Source organism: Crocodylus siamensis, chromosome 4 (genome assembly GCF_052110815.1).
Source record: "Crocodylus siamensis isolate JL-2025a chromosome 4, ASM5211081v1, whole genome shotgun sequence".
In the NCBI taxonomy this organism is placed as follows: domain Eukaryota; kingdom Metazoa; phylum Chordata; order Crocodylia; family Crocodylidae; genus Crocodylus; species Crocodylus siamensis.
The window spans coordinates 172,429,623-172,449,237 of NC_143398.1; the positions used below are offsets into that span (position 1 = coordinate 172,429,623).

Sequence of the window (19,615 nt, forward strand, 5' to 3'; positions counted from 1 at the left end):
ACAGTCAGATCTGCATGGTTTTTGATGGCTCACATAGGTCCCCTCATTTCCATGTTTCAATAAAAGCCCCAAAACAACACTAGAAAAGCTGTTCTCATATTTCTAGTGGCATCTACATGAGAAAAAAAACCCTGCTCTTAAATAATTTAAATATACTCTACAGGTCAGAATAGCTCAGACAAGGGCTCAGTGAAAATCTGAACTGAGCCCAACCTTGGAATCTGAGGTTTGCTCATCAGTACCTTTAAGGACAAACTGATCCTAAATGGATACGTGAGACCACTGAAACTAGTTCGGAAATAAAGTTTTCACAGTATGCCTAATGTGGACGTATACACTGTGAAAGATGGGTAAAGGTCTAGACATGCAGTATTATTGAGAAATGATCAACTTACTGGAATCAAGCAGTTTCATTCTATGCATTATAATGAAAATGTAGCCTTAGAGTTTTTTCCCTATGTTTAGTTTAACTACCAATGTTGAAAAAGATCTGATTGTACAATGTTGCCAAATACTGAGATTTTATTGCAAGTCTGCTAACATACAATGTTCTCCTTAAAGTTACAGCTCTTGGAGGCAAATGAATATGGTTACAGCTCAACATTCTCTCTTACTTTCTCTTTCTCTCTCTCTTTTTTAAGGATGTGTTTAGCTCAGGTGATTGTGGAATAATGTCCATTTTGCAAACTTTAAACATAACAATTTATGACCATTAACACTGATGAATTCTCAGTCAGTCTTACAATTCTGGGGATCCCACTTGTGATCTTTGAATGCGTGTGACTGGTGGCACAACTGTGATGTCAAGCCAGAGTAATTCTATTAATTCAGTTGATCTTTTTTCCACATTTGTGCAGCCATAAATGAGACCAGAATCTCAATTATTCTGTTAAAAAGGCTTCAGTAAATAACTCATCCTCTTCTCTAGGCATTTCCCTTCTTCTTACTGCTTTTAAGATGTAGTAGAGTTAAGATTAAATTTCTTATCACCATAAATTTTCTTTACATTAGCCATAAATTATTTCCACATTCCACACTGATATTTTTATGCAGTAAGGAGAGTAAAGATATATATGAAAATTCAGATTACAATGCCTCCAACAAAAGAAATCTCTCTTTATTAGGATCACATTTTAGATGGTATATTTACCGTATATTTAATTTTTGTTTATAGCATGCAGACACATCTACATCAGTTTGTTTTCATAACCTATTCCTGACACCTACAAGATTCAGGAGCGCTGTTCTAAGCTTTGGCAAGAAGGAACAGGTTGTGGATGGGCAGGTTTCTGTGACTCACCTACACGGCTCAAGAAGGAAAAATAAAAAGAGAGAGGGTGGAGATTTACACAAAAGAGAGAAATGACGTGTTCTTTTGGATCCAGAAAGTAATGCAGCTGGCAAGCAGCCTCACCACATTGCCAGAGAGTTCCATGCATGCCAGTCCTGCAGACTCAGCCGTTCAGAAAGAGGAAAGGATACAGGGAAGTTTCACAAACATTTCTGGTAGCTGAGGGATATAGATTGCTGTGCCATCCTTGAAAGAAACTCAAAACGCTTGCACTCCTCATGCAAGAGATGTGAAATGTGTTAACATGGGATGTATCAGGGCAAGATGTCCAATGGTTATCATCATGCTTAACTGCTTATGCCCTTATTAAATCATTCATAAATTCTGCTTTTGCTCTGCTTGGAAAATTTCAGCAGCAGAGACCCATCACACAAACAAAAAATGCCATGCCGCCTCTAGCCAAACCTAGCTGCACTTATAGTCTCAGACTTCAAGGAGAAGATCTAAATGCATGCAGATGAAGAATATCCAAGTGAGCAAGATTTTATCATAGCAAAGCTTTTCTGTATCAATAACACACATAACAATGTGTTCATTTCACGTACTCTATGTCCAAAAAGGAGTTAAAAATCTTCAGTAACCTGCCTCCCTCAAAGACCTGTGTTGGTATCGCCCTCTCCCTCAAAGACCTGCGAGGGAGCAACAGTTTTTCTAGGTCACACCAGCATAGTTGTACAGCCACCCTAGAGGCTTCAAAAAGACAAAAGGGTCCCATTCTGCTGGGTACTATAAGGGACTGTATACCCTGAACATCTTACCAACTAGGTAGACCATATAGCAAGTTAATTGCCATTCATTCCAGGGACAATCCTGTCAAAGGATCAGCAATGTAATGCAAATTGGAAGGGCTGAGTGTGTGTAAAAGCTTTCCTTTTTTGTCCCTAGTTTTGACTGGGGTCAACTGTGACTGCCTCAAATGAAAGATGTGTTTACAGTCTAACATACCTTGGAAGATATGGGCCTAAGTGTCCTGGCCAAGGTCATACAGAGTTGATGGCAGAATCAAGAATTACAGGTATCAAAATGTAAGTTCATTATTTTAACCACATGAATATCTTCCTGGAGAACAGAAAGACTGTTCAAGCTTGACCTACCTCACCATAACAGTAAAGAGAAATGATGAAAAGTAGTCTGAAACTCATCTACTACCCTTTATCCAAAATAGCTAAAATATACAGTCATTTCACAAGAAAATCACCTTTTTCTGGATAAGAATGTGGGTAAAGTGTACAGGGTTGGACACTGTACCATGCTGGCTGATATACAAGCTCTTCTTATCATCTTGTACTTCAGGGTGTGTCATCTTTGCTGCTGTCAGGGAATAATCACAGATGTAGCCTAATTTTTAATACAGAGAAGGACTATGATTTACAAGATGGTTTTTCTGAAAGCAAACCTATATAAGTATATGGATAATTGTGTAGGTTGGCATGTCACAACCATGCGTTTCCTGTCACATTTCAAATTGGGCAGTTGCATAAGGAATGAAGATACGAATCTCTCCTTTCTGTTGCAAAGCACGGAAGAGAACTTGGTGCACTAGGTCTAAAATAAGCAGAGCACAGTTATGCAAAATGTGTACAACTGGCACCTCTTGTGTAATCCTCATCATAATCAACCTCTATCAACTACCTCCAGGAAGAAAGGTGGGGCGTAGGGTGGGGAAAGTTCACACTCAGATCAAACAGTAAATGGGATTATAGCCAGATAATTTCAAACACAGTGAAAACACAGTCTTCTCCAATGGAAACTTCAAGGGTAAGTTTCATTGCATTTCCCACATAGTTATATATATGTAACATGAGGGAAATGTATAATGAGAGGGAATTAAACAAGGCTCACAGATTTATTGTAAAAAAACCCCAAGATACTAATTTTCATGTTCTAGTGCTATTCATCAGCACCTTATCCCTGAGTCAGTTCAAACAGGTTGCACAGGAGAATAAATCGGTAGAGCCTCCTCCGGTTTTGCTGAAATCTGAGTTACAAAGTGGATTACCCTTTTTCTCCAGTCCCTCTTGGTTTCCCTTGGGATCACAAATATACCTCTCTCACTTTAGTAGCTTTGCACACTACCAGAGATGCCACCCTGTATCTGGTCCCCAGTTTACAATGTCCCATAGAATGCTAGTAAGTAATAGTAACGAGATGGGCCCAAATGGGTCAGATTCAGACCCTACTTTCCTAAGTGGAAGGATTTTACAGGGAAGAACCATCAAATCCTAGACATCAAATGAATTTGCTTCTTACAAAGAATGTTGAAAAAGGCTCGACTCCTTGAAAACCAAAAAGTCACTTCAGCTTTCAAGATGGCTGCAGTGTCTGCCAGCTCAGATGGACTGTATAGTAAAGAATATATCTTAGTTCTGTTCTGCTTTGCTTATGTAAAGTGAAAACAAAGTTTTAACTTCAACTACAGGGGTAAGTTCATAGCTGCTACCTTGGATTGCCTGTTCTGCAGAATCACCTACAGACTGATATGCAGTCTCTGGGGTGGCAGAATTTTGCCTCTCACCCCAATCTACCCTCCTCAAATTCACCAGCAATTTTAGTAAGAAGCTCAGTTTCCAAAGAAAGTCCCTTTACAGGACATGCAAATTCTGCATTTTAAATCGTGAATTTTTTTTATTTTTTTTTAGCTTATAAACATGCTGGTTTGAGCATTTAAATCCAAAACTTGTGCAAGGAGTGTTCATCTTGGTTGCCACCAAGGACTGGCCCCCAAAATTCTAGAGTTGTAAACATGGGTCTCTACAGCCAGCGTTAGAGGACTGGGGTACCTAAATATCATTGAATCTCTAGTCCCAAGTCTGCTAGCTAAAAATTTCTCCATTGCATATTGGGCCCATAAATAAAGATACACAGTTCACACTAAGCGCTCCATTTCCCACCAGTGTTCTTGTGTTTGCAAGTTGGGTCTTGCATGCATAGAAATAAATGCTTAATAACCAGCAAACAAATTAACCTTGAGGCATTTAAGTAAAGAGGGGCCCAAATTTTACAAAGTGTTGAGCCCCCATGACTTCTATTAACTTCAACAGTATAATCACCTGTAGATCATACTGGTCCTTAGATTCTTCTGATTCCATTTTCCAGTTCTCAAAAGTGGCATTCATGGAGTATATATGTACTTGATTACTTGAACCAGTACATGATTATTGTGAAAACAAAAGCAACTTCAAAACAAAAAAGTGCAGCCTACTTGGTAAATATGAATGTTAATAACCAACTTTACCACTGTTTTTGAGAGCTATCAGGGTATAAAGCTAGAATAGCAGTATGAAGTTATAATTCCTTTCACCTGGTAATCAACTCATTTCACTATTGCGCACAGGATGTTTATATAATACACAGCTCTACATATCTGTGGTGCAACCAACGCTGGAAATCCCTTATATGACCTTTCATTACCTCTGTATCCTAATGCCTCTCAATCATTAACATATCTTGTCTTCACACTGCCTCTGCAGAGTAGGGAAGTGCTAGTATCCTTATTTTACAGATGGATAACGGTGGCAGAAAATAGATTGTACAACTTGCCTATGGTCACAGGAAAAGCCCATGCCTGACTTAGCCTCAGCCTAGCATTTAACCCATCCAGGACACAGCTTCCCATTTTGCTCTCTCACTTCATAGGAAGAAAATACATAAGTGGCGAAAACTCAGAATCGGGCAACAACAAGGATAACATGATTGGCATGTCAGATAGAAGAGAATGGAAACAATGGTTTTGGATAGGATGGTTTGGACAGGGATGAACCTGACTCTGGCAGGGGGTTGGACTAGATAACCTCTGAAGGTCCTTTCCAGCTCTAGTTTTCTATGATTTTATGATCCTAAGAATTGATATATTTCATAAAAAGGACTGGCTTCAGAGGGACCTAATTATAGTCCATTAATGCTATCCAAGTTACAACCTAAGTAGAGGAAAAAACTTATTCACAGTTACAGAACATGAGATTACAAGAAACAGTAATCCGAAACTAAGCAAGTGATATTTTAGGTAAATATTAGGAAGAAATTCAAAGCCATAAAAAAGGAGGACACAATAGATATGGTGTTTGAGAGAACACTGCACTAAAACTAAGAACTGGAACACATTCACCTGCCTCTGATGCCATAGAAATTATACTTATCATACTGAGGCAAAATAAATGCACAAAAGAGGAAGATTTAAATTGCTTTACAAAAGTCAACAGTCCCCCCCCTCCACCTTAGGTTTAAAAAAAAAAAAAAAAAAAAAAAATCGCTGACATAAAATTGTTACAACCCAGCGGTGAATCAGGCCCAAGATTTTTCTACCCAAAGAGTTGGTTTAACAGTAACTTAATGTAATCGCAAAAAGGGTCAGAAAGACAGATATCTTATTTTAGCTATGGCCTGTTTACTTCTTGAACAGTGTAAGACAGTAAGAATCTGGCTGCAGTTGCCAAACTGAGAATTCTCCAGGGGTAGGAGAGAAGTTTGTCAACTGGTATAAAGCTAGCAAAGACTGTTCCTGCACAAACTACTCTACTACATCCTGGCATAGATAACAGGTGTAAGGAAGGGAGGACAGGTGCAAGGTGAGGCGTGACCTGCTGGTGACAAAGCAGAGTGCCTCTCCATTCAGCTAATTTGCAGGTAGCCCTTGGGAATCAACCAGCCCCAATGCAAGCCATAACTAGCCTTTTTAATGAGCAAAACGGGGCATAGAAGAAATCTGACTCAGCATCCTCAGTTCACTGAGCAGCTCCCAGAGGCAGTAAGCGAAAATAACTTGCATTTTGTGCAAAGGCTGCTGTTCTCTTCCATTCCCCTACACAATGCCCTTCCTTCTGCAGGATAGCTGAGGCTGATGCATAGCTAGCCCCCAAAAGGCCAGGAAATCCCAGTTTATGAGCAGGATCCTGTTTCTTAGAAAGTTTAGATATTGCTTGGGTATTTGAAAAAAATTCTCCCTCCTTGTCACTAAATAGGCATGAGGTTTTTTTAAACTGATATTCATCTTTATCAGAAAGCAAGTGATTCATAAGTCTGGGAAACAATGCCCCCACTTGCCAAGACCACTTCTACTATTTATCTGTCTTATCTGTAAGAAACAATTCTCGGGTTTAAGAGCTGGCAATTGATTCATAACTTCTGTAGCTATTAAGGAACCTTTAAGAACGTTAATCTTTTCAAAGGCACAATTAAAAGAACGTGTTGGCTTACTGTTTTGGGTGAAACTGGATCCCTTCTTGGAAGAGAGTTAAAAAGAAAAGAAAAGACAAGAAAAATGCTAGCACAATGGAGGCTAATGGCAGTGTCCTGGGCAATTTTCTTGTTCAACAAGAACAACTCAATTTGACCAAAGTTCTGTATTGAGATACTTGTGAGCACATACTGGCTGTTCTTTCTATGTACTTCTTATGCTATAAATACTTATCATAACGTGCTTTAAAGATGAAAATCATATACAGAGACCATGCCAGATCAGAGGCAGGCAATTATTTTGGGCGGAGGGCTGCTTACTGAGTTTTGGCAGGGCATCGAAGGCCACATGACAGGAAGCTGGGGCAGATAAAAATTAACTTTCTAAATTTTTTAGGGTCCCCAAAGGCCAGATAAAGTGACCTGGTGGGCCGCATGCGGCCCAAAGGCCCCATTTTGCCCACCCCTGAATTAGATAAACCTTCCAAATTGAGCTCACATGGGGGACACGTGGCACATGAACATTGGTGCTGGCTCTCTACCCCAGAATGCAATTCTCCTTAGGATCCCTATAGGTGACGGGCTTTAACACAACAATCCCCATAATGGTTTTTTTTTTTTTTTTTTTTTTTTTTTTTTTTTTTTACACACACACACACACACACTTTAATACTTTTAACTTTTCATTTCAAAATTTGACAGAGAGCCAGGTACACAGAAAAAAACTATGATTTGGGGTTCTAGACACAGAGAGAACTGAAGGAAAATAATATTGCAAGCAGCAGACATCCTAATACTGTCCACAGATTAACAGTGTTTACAAGTTTGAAAGCTAATAAACAAATTTTAAAGTAAAATAATATTTCATTACAAGAGATTTGTAATGAATTTTTAGATTCAATCTAAATTGAATAGGATCTACACAAACAAAACAGGGAGACAGATAAAGATCTGTATTTTGCAGAAGCAGTACTCAGTAAAAACAGCTGCTACTATTACAACATCAGAATAGGCTCTCAGTAGCTCATCACACATCCTCAAAGCACTAGCTTAAGACAAACTTGCCCTTCCCATTTAACATACATTTCCTTTATTTTAAGTTGCCCCTCAGCTCATGGTTAACTTCCACACTCATAATCTATTTATATGCATGAAAAAAGGAGAAAACCTGGTTCCATTAAAGTCAAAACTCCTATTGATTTCTGTAGGTACATGATTTCAGCCCCAGTCTCTCTTTTCCAGCATTGTGTTTGGTTATGCACTTTTCTGCCTGCACAACTGAGAAATCAAAAGGCAAGATACCTGGCCCAAACTCATACTGGGTCAGCCATAAAGGCAGAATGAGGCTCTTCTAGGAGTCCGTATATTCGATTCTACAACTTTTACCCGTTTACCTGGTTCTCACAGAAAGCTGGACTGGAGAGTCCTCTTTTACCCCGAAAAGTACTAACAGACCCACTGGCCAGGTACAGACATTACACAAATTGGTATAAGTAATCGGAAACCAGCCTACACCTGGAACCAAACAGAAGTTCAATGCACATAGGCTCATTTAAAAATGGCGGAACCCGATCTAAGATAGACCTGGTTCAATGTGGTATCAGACCCAAGTCATTGAGCTTAGATCAATCTATTGAACTTCTGTACCAGATCCCTTACCAGCTCAAGTTAGATGCTGTCTGCTAGCATCCCAGGCACCCTTGCAGCCCCCCGCTAGCCCCATCTTGCATGGAAGTGAGGCTGGCTGTGGTTGGCAGCTCTGGCCCAGCATCCAGGGCGCCTGCCCCTGGGCTGCTGTCACCAAACTGAGTCAGCCTGCTTTCTACCTCCTATTAGCTGCAGCCAGCAGGGAAAGAAGGGTCTGGGGAGCAGGGAGGGGGAGGAGGGGAACGGAGCATCTGAAGCTCAGTATTTTCCTATCTTTTTACAATGTCCCTGGGCAGGGGAGGGAGCACACTGCAGGACGAAGCATAAGGTCCTTATGAGTTCTGGCAAACTGCAGGCAGTGGCACAAGGGAAGGGCAGGGCAGGCAGAGCAAGCAGCAGCTGTGGGATACTGTGCCCTGTGTGTGTGGGGCTGGGTGGGGCCATGGCACAGTGGGGTGGGGCAGGGCAAGGAGTAGAGCTGCAGCCAATGCCTTCCTGTGACACTGCCATTGGTGCTTGGTAGGGCATGGGGCTTCAGTAACAAGAAGGAATGTTGCTACAATGCAATCTGCATTGCCCTGTGCCAGAACCTGGGCTAAAATCACCAAGATGTCCAACCTGGTGGGCCACCAGCTGCAGGCAGACATTAAACTTCAGTTCACCATATTCAAGCCTCTCATCCGTACCAGATGAGCATGCATATACCCAGCCTAGCCCCAAGTGATCCTGCCCCACACCCCTCTCCCCTCCCCACCCCGATATGCAGCAGATCTAAGCAGAACAGGCACCTCCAGTCCCCATCACGGCTCCCAGGAGATGGGGCAGATGGGCTCCCCTGCCTGATTCATGGTGCCTAGGCATCCCCAGGCCAGCCTAAATCCCTTGCTTGTCCAGTAAACTCCCCCCACCCCCAGCTGCTCACTCCTCCCTTGGCTTCTAGCTGTGGAGCTGCCCCACAATGATTCCCCAGAGCATGAAAGCATCAGCGTCTCCTGGACAGTACAGCATGGATGAGGCAGAGATGCTCTCTGCTGCCCAGTGGCCCCTGTTCACTGCTGCCTTGAGCTGTGAAGCTGCAGATAAGAAACTAAGTTACTAGGGCACTGGGTCCACAGCAGGGAGCAGCCAGAACCAAGCCCCACACACAGGCCCTTCACCTACCTCTTCCCCAAGTCAGAAAACAAAACCAGAGCTTTCTGCTGCTTGCTGAACCAGCTGCTTCCAGCTGCCTTTCCTCTGGCAACCCCAGGGCCAGGGCTAAGGGCAGTCTTATGTAGAATTAAGAGTCCGGACTTGTACAGGATGGTTTGGATAGGGCTAAACCCGCCTCAGGCAGGGGGTTGGACTTGACTGCTGGAGGTCCTTTCTAGACCTGCTTGTCTACGATTCTCTTCTCTTCAGCTTGCACAAATCTGTAATTCTTTGCTAATTCCTGTGGCTGACAGCACCAGGGCGTGGGGGGGGGAAACAGAACAAAACAAAACAAAACAAACAGTGGTGGCCTGGTAGTCAAATCAGTCATGGCCCCCTGGTTCAGCTCCACTTGGTAGCGTCTGGTAGGGCTGTGCGAAGGTTCAGTTGCTGATTCTATTCCGTGGAGATTTGGCCCGATTCAGCAGCTGAATCTTTGAATCCCAAGACCCATTAATCTTCCCGAATCAAATCAAAAGTCTCCAATTCGATTCAGAGAGATTTGATGATTCAGTCATAGATACAGCTTTGTATGTTTTTTCTATGTACCTCGAGGTAGGAGGCATGCCTCATGTATACTGAGACGGTGGGGTGGATGGAGCATCCCATGGGAGCGCAGGGGGTGGTTTCCCCACGCACTCGGCGGGGGACCCAGAAATGGATCAGAAGTGGACCTCCCGCCCCCCAGCTCGGCAACTGGTGCCTCCTGGGTCTGGGGGCGGGGGGGGGGCACCCAGGTCCCCCGTAGCTGACGGGAACTACTTTTGGTCCACTTCCAGGTCCATCTCCGAGCATGCATGGAACGCCCCCTGCATTCCCGTGGGATGCTTCATCCACCCCGCCATCTCAGCTTTTACAAGCTGAGCCTGGTACCTTGAGGTACGTAGAAAAACGTATAAAGTTGTGTCTATGGCCAAATTGCTGCTTCTCTGAATTAGAATCAAATCTTCAGATTCAGATTCAGTCAAATCAAATTGGGACAGTGATCCGAATAAGCAAATCAAATCACTGTCCTGAATCGGGCCAAATCTGAATCTAATATTGCCTGCTTCACACACCCCTAGTCTCTGGCAGCCCAGAAAGCCCACAAGGGCATGCTGGGAGGTGTGTAGGAGTGTCCCCAACCTGCTAGCCTCAGCCAGTGCAGGCAAAATGATTCTACCCCTCCCCGCCTCATTACCAAGCAGCATAGGTCTGCTCTGTTCTGTTCACTTCTGACCTAACCTAGGGCACTTAGAGTCAAATGTGAAAAACTTGGATCATTTCTGTCTTGGGCTTTTTGAATGTCTCTACTTAGCCACTGGCTTCAGTGGGATTGTTAGTATGGCTAAATGTTCACCAACATATACATACAGTTTATAAGCAAGATACGTGGAACCCAGAAATGTAAAACAGGATAGGAAAACAGTTTTTTCTTAAACAGACATTTCCATGGCTGGTAAGCCTCTTAATAAGACATGTCTTTTGTCTTGTACGCTGCACATATTTTGCTAAGATCATGATTTTTTTTCTGTCTTGCTTTTTCAAATAATTGCTTCACTGCTTTTCTTTTGTAAATAAAATGATGCCATTAGTTCAGTGCAATTCAATAGCTCCACAATAACAAGCCAGCATTCAAGTGCAATACAGGAAGGGGAGAAAAAAGCAAATATTTGTTAAAGGCAACCAGGGAAAAAATAATAACTTTTAAAATGGTTAAGAAATACTTTGGAAGCAGACTTTAAATTTACTGGGAGCTGGGGGAGGGAAGGGAATGAGTATTTGTGGAAAAAAAAAAGTTACCTGACTATGCAGTTTAAAGAAAAATGAATAGTAAAACTTGACTTTTTATATATATATTACACATGCAAAAAACATACCTTAAAATAAAAGAACTAGTCAAGCACTCAAAAGTTAGGAAATGCCAGGATTAAGGTTGCTTGTACAACCTTAAATTTGCTCCCTTTATGCATAGTCAGTATGAATGGGTCTTTAATTAAGTGGTCACACAGCATTTTTTTTTTTTTGAGTCCAGATTCTGTGCACAGAATTCATGATCCTCAGTAAATGAGCAGCAATTCAATATTTTGTTTTCTTCTTGGTCTGTGCCTTAGGCCTTATTTATGGAATACTATCTAAATCTTGTTGTGAAGACAACGTTATCAATATCCTCCGTGGCATCCTTCCATAGTTATTATCACTATTGTGTCTGAAGGTTTGACAAACACTAGAAATTTTTCCACCAAAATCCTTGAGAGATGATGAAATGTTGTCAGCACCAATTTATGGATAAGGAAATAAGGCACAGAGGATTAAAGTCCAGCGAGTCCATTGATTTGGAGTAATCACTCTGAAACCCCTAACTCTTCAGAGTACTTATGATTATCTCATACTTTCTATCTTTCAAAACACACCTTTCATTGACTTCACTTGTAGAGATGAAAGTGCTCAGCCTTTTGTAAATCAGACTATAGAACAGAGATTCTCAACTTTTTTGGACTCGAGGCACTCCTCACTGGACTGAAGGTATCCTTCCATAAAAGATTTGTGAATTGAGTGGCATCCAATTTCAAAAAACAAATTTACCATATTTACCGCAAATCTAAGACAACCCTGAATTTAATATGACCCCCCCGCCAATAATGGCATCTACCCTGTACTCCCCCATACCTAGCTCCCTACTGTCTGTCTGCCACCCACTTACACCTCTTCTACCTGCCTCCCTTGTGCCTGCCTCCTTCCACCTCTTCCCCCATCTCTCCATCCTACCCCCAGCTCCCTTCCTCCACTTACCTTTGCTCCAGTATAGGCAGGCTCCATTCCCATTCCAAACTGGGGTACGAAGCATGTGGTTGCTCTGGCCCCAACCCAGCCTGGTGCTGGGGGCTACAACACAGCAATTCTGGACCAGGGTCTGTTACTCAGCTGGAGCTGCCACTACCACTGGACTGGACTGTGGCTGAAGCAAACACATGTTCCATGCCTTAGAGCAGAGAGGGGATGGAGCTTGCCCATGCCAGAGCAAAGTTAAGAGGCAGGGAGAAGAGGCAACTCCACTGTGGCAACACAAAGTGTCAAAAATCCTTCCACCTGCCTTGGCTATTCACAATACTAGGCAGAAGAAAGTCTACAGGACAAGGCTTTAGTTCTATCATTTCCTAACATCTCCAGACAGGATTTATCAGAGCAGCATCCACCAACTCCTTGGTCTTCTCTGAGTAATGGCAAGCAATGTAAGGGGTTCTCTACTTGGCATCCACTTTCCTCTTCCCCTATCCTCCCCCCAATCCTCTAAGACACTTTAACTGGAGATGTGGTTTTTCTCTCTGAAATTAAGCTAGAAGTTACGTGCCCAAAGTCACAGCTTAAGTTTATGGAAGAGATCAGAGAAAAACCCAAATCACAATGCTTCCACTCCTGTGCCTGAATAATAAGACCTTTCTTCTTTCCTATTAAAGTCTTTAGTAGGGATGTTAGCTGTACAGAAAAGTGAATATTTATATTGTAGTCAGACAATGTGGGACTGGAAACTAGAAATTCTGTTTTATTCCTAGTTCTGTCAATGATTTTGTGGATGTCTAGGAATAACTACATTTGTCTCTAAGTCTACCTAACTGTTACATGAACATACAAGAGGAGTCACATGGGTATCATATAGATGTGGGACTATGGGGCCAATCCCACAGACACCTATTAGTCCTGCTGAAGTCCTCTCATCGTCCCTAGTTCCCTGCCTATTCTCAGTGAAGCCTTATGCATGAGTCTACTCCTATACGTGGTATTATTGATAATGTGTATATGTCATCTCTCTCCTGGAATCACAGAAGCCACAGAGAACTGCCTATGTCAGGACAAGTAAATAATCGCTGTAAAAAATAATTTCAGGATAATATCCTTAGTTTTTTAGAGCGTAACTATGCCAGTATGCATATACCAAGTAAGACTTTACTAGCCATTTGCTGTGGGACTATGTACATAAAAAATACTACTCTGTTGGAGTAAGGGTGTTATAACGTGGCTCTTAATGCCTCTTAGCACTAAGAGAACCACAAGAGAGAAAAAAAACCAAAACATATTTTAAAAAGTAATGCATAAAGAAAGGAAAAAGCTGCCTCTGAGATGCTGCTAATTTATGTTTACAATAACATTCTCCTATTTGTTTGAAATGTTTCTCTCTCGTCTCTGGCTGTGCAAAAATCCATAGAAAGAAAATGACCCTAGCGCCTCTGAAAATAGTGGAGAAACAGTGAAACCAACTATGTCATGTTATCAATAGGGATCCTGGTTTTCTCCCATTTAAAAAAAATCCCCAATTTTTAGTTAAAAAAGTGATCCCAAAACCATATTTAAAAAAATTGATTTTAACTAAATAAAAAGTATTTTCCTGTACAATAATTTTGTTAAGAATAGTAGGTTAAAATCAGGGGGGGAAATTCAGTTAATTGCATCCTTTTATTTACTAAAATTAATTTAAAAGAAAAAAGGTGTAAGATGAAATAATTAGTGATTCACACATTTTGCAGTTTTGGGCCATGTCCTCAAATGATGGAAATCATTGTGACAATCTAAGTCTACCTGGTGCAAAACTGGCTGCCAAAAACTCTGGTGTGTGTATGTCTCTGTGCATCTGTAATAGTATGACAAAAACCATCCTAGATACATATATCACGTACAGAAATCCACATAATTACATATTATATATAATGTATATTTCAGATATATATAATTTCATATACATACACACACCAGATTAAGGTCAGATTGTGGTCCTCTTGTGTAATCATCATGTTCATTCTCTTATATCTGTATTTCACCTATCGTATATTCCTTTTATGGCTAGGGATAGGAACAGAGGCAAAGATTCTATAGGGTAGGGACAGACATTCAAAATGCCTGAGCCTGAATTGATTCAATCTTTGCAAGTTAGTCTAACCCGGCTAGGCTAAATCAGTTTGTAACTGTACAGGCACCCCAGACATGCAGGCACATGCCTGCAATGGCTTAGGCTAGAAGCCGGGAGGTGCTAGAGCAGCCCTCCCTTCCCTTCTATAGTGCTGAGCTGAGGGGGGTGTGGCCAGGCCCTGGCAGGATGCTCTGATTAGGGAGGGGTACATCCCCCTTCTGACCAGCCCAGCAGGGAGTTGATAACACAGTGTTTATCACCCCTAACTCAGCGTTCATCACCCCATTAAGAAAACAACAGAGGGACATTACCAGCTACCTGTTGATTCTGCCTCTGTCCTGTGTGCCACAGCATGGACCGTAGCCATCATGTGGTCTGCTAGCAAATATGCAGACATATCTCAGCAAGGCAGAGAAGAGGGAGGAATTCCTGTTTAGCAGGAAGTGGTGAAGGGGAGGTGGGGAGCAGCCTGCAAGTCTCTAGAGCTGCAGCAAGGGAATACAGGAAAGGGGCCAGCCCTGCTGTGGAACAGATAGCCCAGCCTGGCCCGGCCCAGCCCAGCCCAGCGAGCATACTGGGATGCTGGGGGTGTCTGGTTTAACTTAAACCAGCAATGGGGTCTTGGACAGACATTGCATAAACCGGTTTGACTCAAATCAGTTAAGTCTGATACTACATTAAACCAGGTTTATCTCAAACCAGTTTTAGGCATTTTCCAACTGGTTTATGTGCACTGAACATCTGTTCTGTTACAGGTTTAAACCAGTTTATGTGTAATGTCTGTCCCTAACCATAAAGGGTAACAGATCTTTTAGATCTTCAACATCTGCTTCTGGATCACTATTAACAAGAATTTATTACCATGAAAAAGTACTGTTTTGGTACATTTCCATGGCTATGCATATCTATGTTCTTGCTCAAGTATGCAAGTACATGCCAGGCAATCCAGTTTCCAATAGTTTACACTGAAGAACCAGACGCACATCAGCACATATACTTGTGTCCACACTTATTCCAGGTATGGGTGGCACACTCAAAGATTCTGAGCTCTTTGTCAGTAGTAGCCACTTTAGGAACTGGACTGTAATGTACTATAGGAAAATTTACCTGTTCTTCCTGAACCTCCATACAGATAATTTATTAGGATTTGACATTTTTTTTTTTTCCAAGTGAAGCTGAAATTTGAAACTAAAAAGGTGAGACTTTCAAGCCTAACCAAGTCATTTAGGAACACACATTCAGTAACATTTTTATTCATAAGCAGTTTAGACACCTGAAAAACCCACACCGAAGGGAAAAAAAATCTCATCCTCACATAAGATATATAATATATATTTTCATACAGGAAATATGACCAATCTGTATCTATATCTAGGTAACAATATCTATATTCATATTATGAAAATGATCTCAAACCAAGATGTTCATGCTTTGTGATGTGGGTTATTTTATGCCAAGATTCATTTTTTTTTTTTTAAGTATTAATTTTTTTTTTAAACTAAATTTCTAGTTTAAAGTGTGGTTAGGGTCAGAAGAGCTGATGTGTGAAATGTACAACACAGCTCCACAGGTACTTCCTGCCACTGACTCATGTTAAATCTGTACAGTGACAAGTCTAAAACAACCATCTAAAGATGAGACTGCAGTGAGTGAATTCTTCACCCCTCCTGTCTGTCCTGTCCAGTCCAATGAGGATCCCTGTGCACACAGGAATCTATCTGCATGGAGAAGTTTCCATGTATAGGTCTTTTCCAGTTCTTAGAAATGCAAAAATCAACCTTGTATCTACAAAACAAATTACGGTTTTATTAGAGTGTAAGTTCCTCAAGTCTTCTGAAGTGATGCTGACCCTGCTGCAATGCTTTTAGAAGTAACCAAAATGAAGATAAGATAGGAAGTGTTAGGATGACCCTCTCACAATCATTTTCTGTCTGTACCTGCACTTCAATTACATACATTCATAGTTCCTTAAGAAAGTCCATTTGTAATACTACAGATAAATCAGTTTCTAATCTCAGCTCAAAACGCTAACTAAAATACAAGCTTCTATGAGTGGGCTTACCAAACTTGCTGAACATTCTTGGGAGAGCAGGACAGGGCAAGGGTAGACACTTCATGTTATTCAGTTTTTTCAGTTGTTAAAAAGGTTTGTTTTTGCCTAGTTCATCTACCAGTAAATGTGAAGGGAGTACAGGTAAACTGGTCCCCTGATTTCTTGACAGGGGCCAGAAGAAACAGGCATGGCCCTAAATATTGCCGGAGCTGCGGACAACCAATAGTATAAGATTCTTCAAGGAAGGCCAAGTAGGGATTTGTGACTACAGGTGGAGCTATTTCAGCAATAAGGCTGCAGACAGACTATGCTGTCTGCAAGGGGATTACAACTGCTGCTTTCCCTTTAACCTTCTATAATGATGGTTCTCAAACTGGGGCACACGTACCTCTGGGAACATGCAACAAACTGCTAGAGCAGTGCTTCTCAGCCAGCGTACCAGAGCACCCTGGGGTGCCTTGAGATCCTTTGAAGGGTTTTGCAGGAAGTGTGAGGAGATAAAGGCAGGCTCAGGCATGAGAAGATAAGCAAATAAAGGTCAGGCTCAGGCTCCTTCTGCATAGCACTCCTCTACCCCGAACTGCCTACCTCTTCTGCAAGGAGGTAAGCCTTATAATAAAATAGTTTTTCAAGTGAGGTGCTACTCAATCCACAGAAATTACAGACAGGTGCCTTGAGTCTAAAAAAGTTGAGACTCGGTGTTTTATAGGGAACTAGGAAGCAGAGGAAGGGAAAGGGGAACTATAAATGAAGGAAAGAAGGGGAAAAATTAAGAACGATTCTCTGTTATTTCTTAAATTGCTAGAATTTTTACAGTGCAATTATAATGGCATAAAATATTTTTATTCTTTTTTTTCTATTTTAAAAAAAAGTTATCCATAATGTGGAATCATAGGGCTACAACACAGTATAACAAGGTTAAAAAGGGGTGTGCAACCTGAAAGAAAGTCGAGAATCAGTGCTCTAGGGCTACTGTAGCTACCTTGGTTTACAGCTTAATAATAAGGCACAGTTCAACCCCAAAAGTAACTAAAGTTTAACAAAAAACTTTCTATATTATTAAGATTCCTTGGTGCAGACATGAAACGTACAATGAATTGTAAAGACAGACAACAAAATCCAGGTCTACAATGGAGCCATAATCCCCACTCTCCTTTACAGAAGTGAAATTTGGGTGACCTACTGTCGGCATCTCAAGGAGCCTAAAGAGGTATCACCAACAATGCCTCCACATTAAGTGGGAAGATTACCACATACATGCCAGCATTCTTGCTGAAGCCAGCTTCACCAGAATTGAGTCCGTGACCCTCAAGCACCGACTTTATTGGATCAAACCTTTTGTGTACGTCAAATCTAAAAACAAGTGTTCTACTCCCAGGTTAGTTGTGGGCTGAGAGCTTGTGATGGCCAGAAGAAACACTACAAGGACACATTGAAGGCATACCTCAAGAAAATGGATTCCACTATCAAGAGCTGGGAGGAGCTGGTTGCTAATTAACTCCAATGAGAACTTTAACCAAGCAGCAGCCTATTGCAAGGAAAAGTGCCCTGCTCTCGAAGCAGAGAAGTGTGGAGGAAGGAAAAAGGAGAGGGATCCCAGCCTAAAGCCTACTCTCTCCTGCAGGAAGACCTGCAATTTCTGCAGATGAATCTGTAACTTAAGAGTCCAATCCTTGAGCCAACTCAAGACCCATCAATGTGCCATGCTAGAGATCATACTGTATTGCTGATGACACCAACTACGACTGGTAGAGTACAGGGTTCAATACCTAATTTTTCCTGATCAATCTGCAGAATTTCCAGCTGCTCTGGGCCTAAGACGTCAAAACAATCTGACATTGTATTAGGGATGCACCCAATGAGACATTCAAAGGGATACATACCACCATTAATGAAGGAGCTCATTCATGGGCTGAGCCACAAATTTCTGATTTAAATCTAGGCTTGCCTCAAGTGCAGGGAGAGTTACCTGAGGGACTGCTAAAGCAACCAAACCATGTTTGCCATTTCATAGCTTATTCTCCTTTAACAGTGACAAAGAAAGAAACAATGAAGGAGAGGGGACAATGAAGACTCACCAGAGTGCGTCCTGAGGTGTCCTGTAAGGGCATCCCTTCTGCGGCAGGCATAGCTGCAGAAGGGACATTTGAAAGGTTTCTCCCCAGAGTGTAACTTGATATGCCTCAGGAGGTTCCCCTTCTGTGTAAAAGAAGCTCCACACTGGTTACAGTGGAAGGGGCGTTCACCTAGAGGAGAGAATATAGTGGTCAGAACTGTCAAGAAATCAACTACAAAATTTATAGACCTAACATCCCATTGCTTGTAATAATATGTAGCGTAGCCTGATCTAAGTCAACTCTATCATTTGGTTTAAATTTGATGCAACTCATTCTACAATGTAAATTGTTCTACTCAAACAACTGTAGAACTGATTACGCTAATATTAGAGGCTATAAATTACATAGCATCCCGGGTAAAGTTTACTATACAGATTTGGGGTGCTTCTGTTTTTAGGCACCCCACATGAGATGTTTTAACAGGAGTGCCTGGTTTTTCAATGCAGTGGGTGTTCAGTATCTTTTAGGTGCTTCAACTAGACACTTTGGAAAAATACAGGCCCAATACCGTGGCTTTGTGCTTATCACCCCTATGGCCCTACAACAATCTTGGTTATAGGTCCATCTTTAAAATGTGTCCAGTACCAACCAAAAAAATTACTCTGGACAGATATCAAGGCGTCGGCCTTAAAATGTCCATTTCTTTATATTTTATTTTAAAGCCCTCTAAGGTCTTATTTTATGCTTGCAGAATGGTATAAGGGGGGGAAATAATTGTAAATCAAAATCAAGCCCAAATCCACAAGTTTGACACACAATTTTCATTAATACCAATGTTGATTCTTAAAATCCTTCAGATTTTCCTCCTCACACTTCACTTCCAGCAACTTTTAGCAGCCCTTCATGTATACATCTGTCAAAGCAAAGGCTTGATCCCTCAAAGTCTATTCCAGACCTACATTTCTATGATTCTTTAAGGGTATGAATAGATTATTAGATACCATCTGGTAATTTACATTAGTGTTATAGTCATATAAATGATAGTAGGAGCAGGAATGGAGAAACCAGTTGCTATGCTTGCCAAGCACAGGCTGGCTTGCTTTTAGCAAATGCTCACTGCAACACACATGTGGACAGACTGATCCAGCATTGGTAGAGTTTCACCCTTGATCTTTATAATTGATTCCACACTAACAGCACAAAGTTACTTCAGGTTAGGGCTTGCATTATCTGTCTACTACCTGCTAACATCAGTTTAAACA

General features: G+C 41.5%; 1 protein-coding gene across 13 annotated transcripts in view; it reads right to left on the reverse strand.

The window, feature by feature from the left end:
- IKZF2 (IKAROS family zinc finger 2) overlaps positions 1-19,615 on the reverse strand; it is a 133,302-nt gene that overhangs the window by 42,445 nt on the left and 71,242 nt on the right. For all 13 annotated transcript variants that reach the window (XM_090044926.1, XM_090044923.1, XM_090044927.1 and 10 more), the window contains one exon: positions 18,375-18,542. In XM_090044926.1, the coding sequence (XP_089901052.1) occupies positions 18,375-18,542 (168 nt within the window). The remainder of the gene's footprint in view (positions 1-18,374; positions 18,543-19,615) is intronic.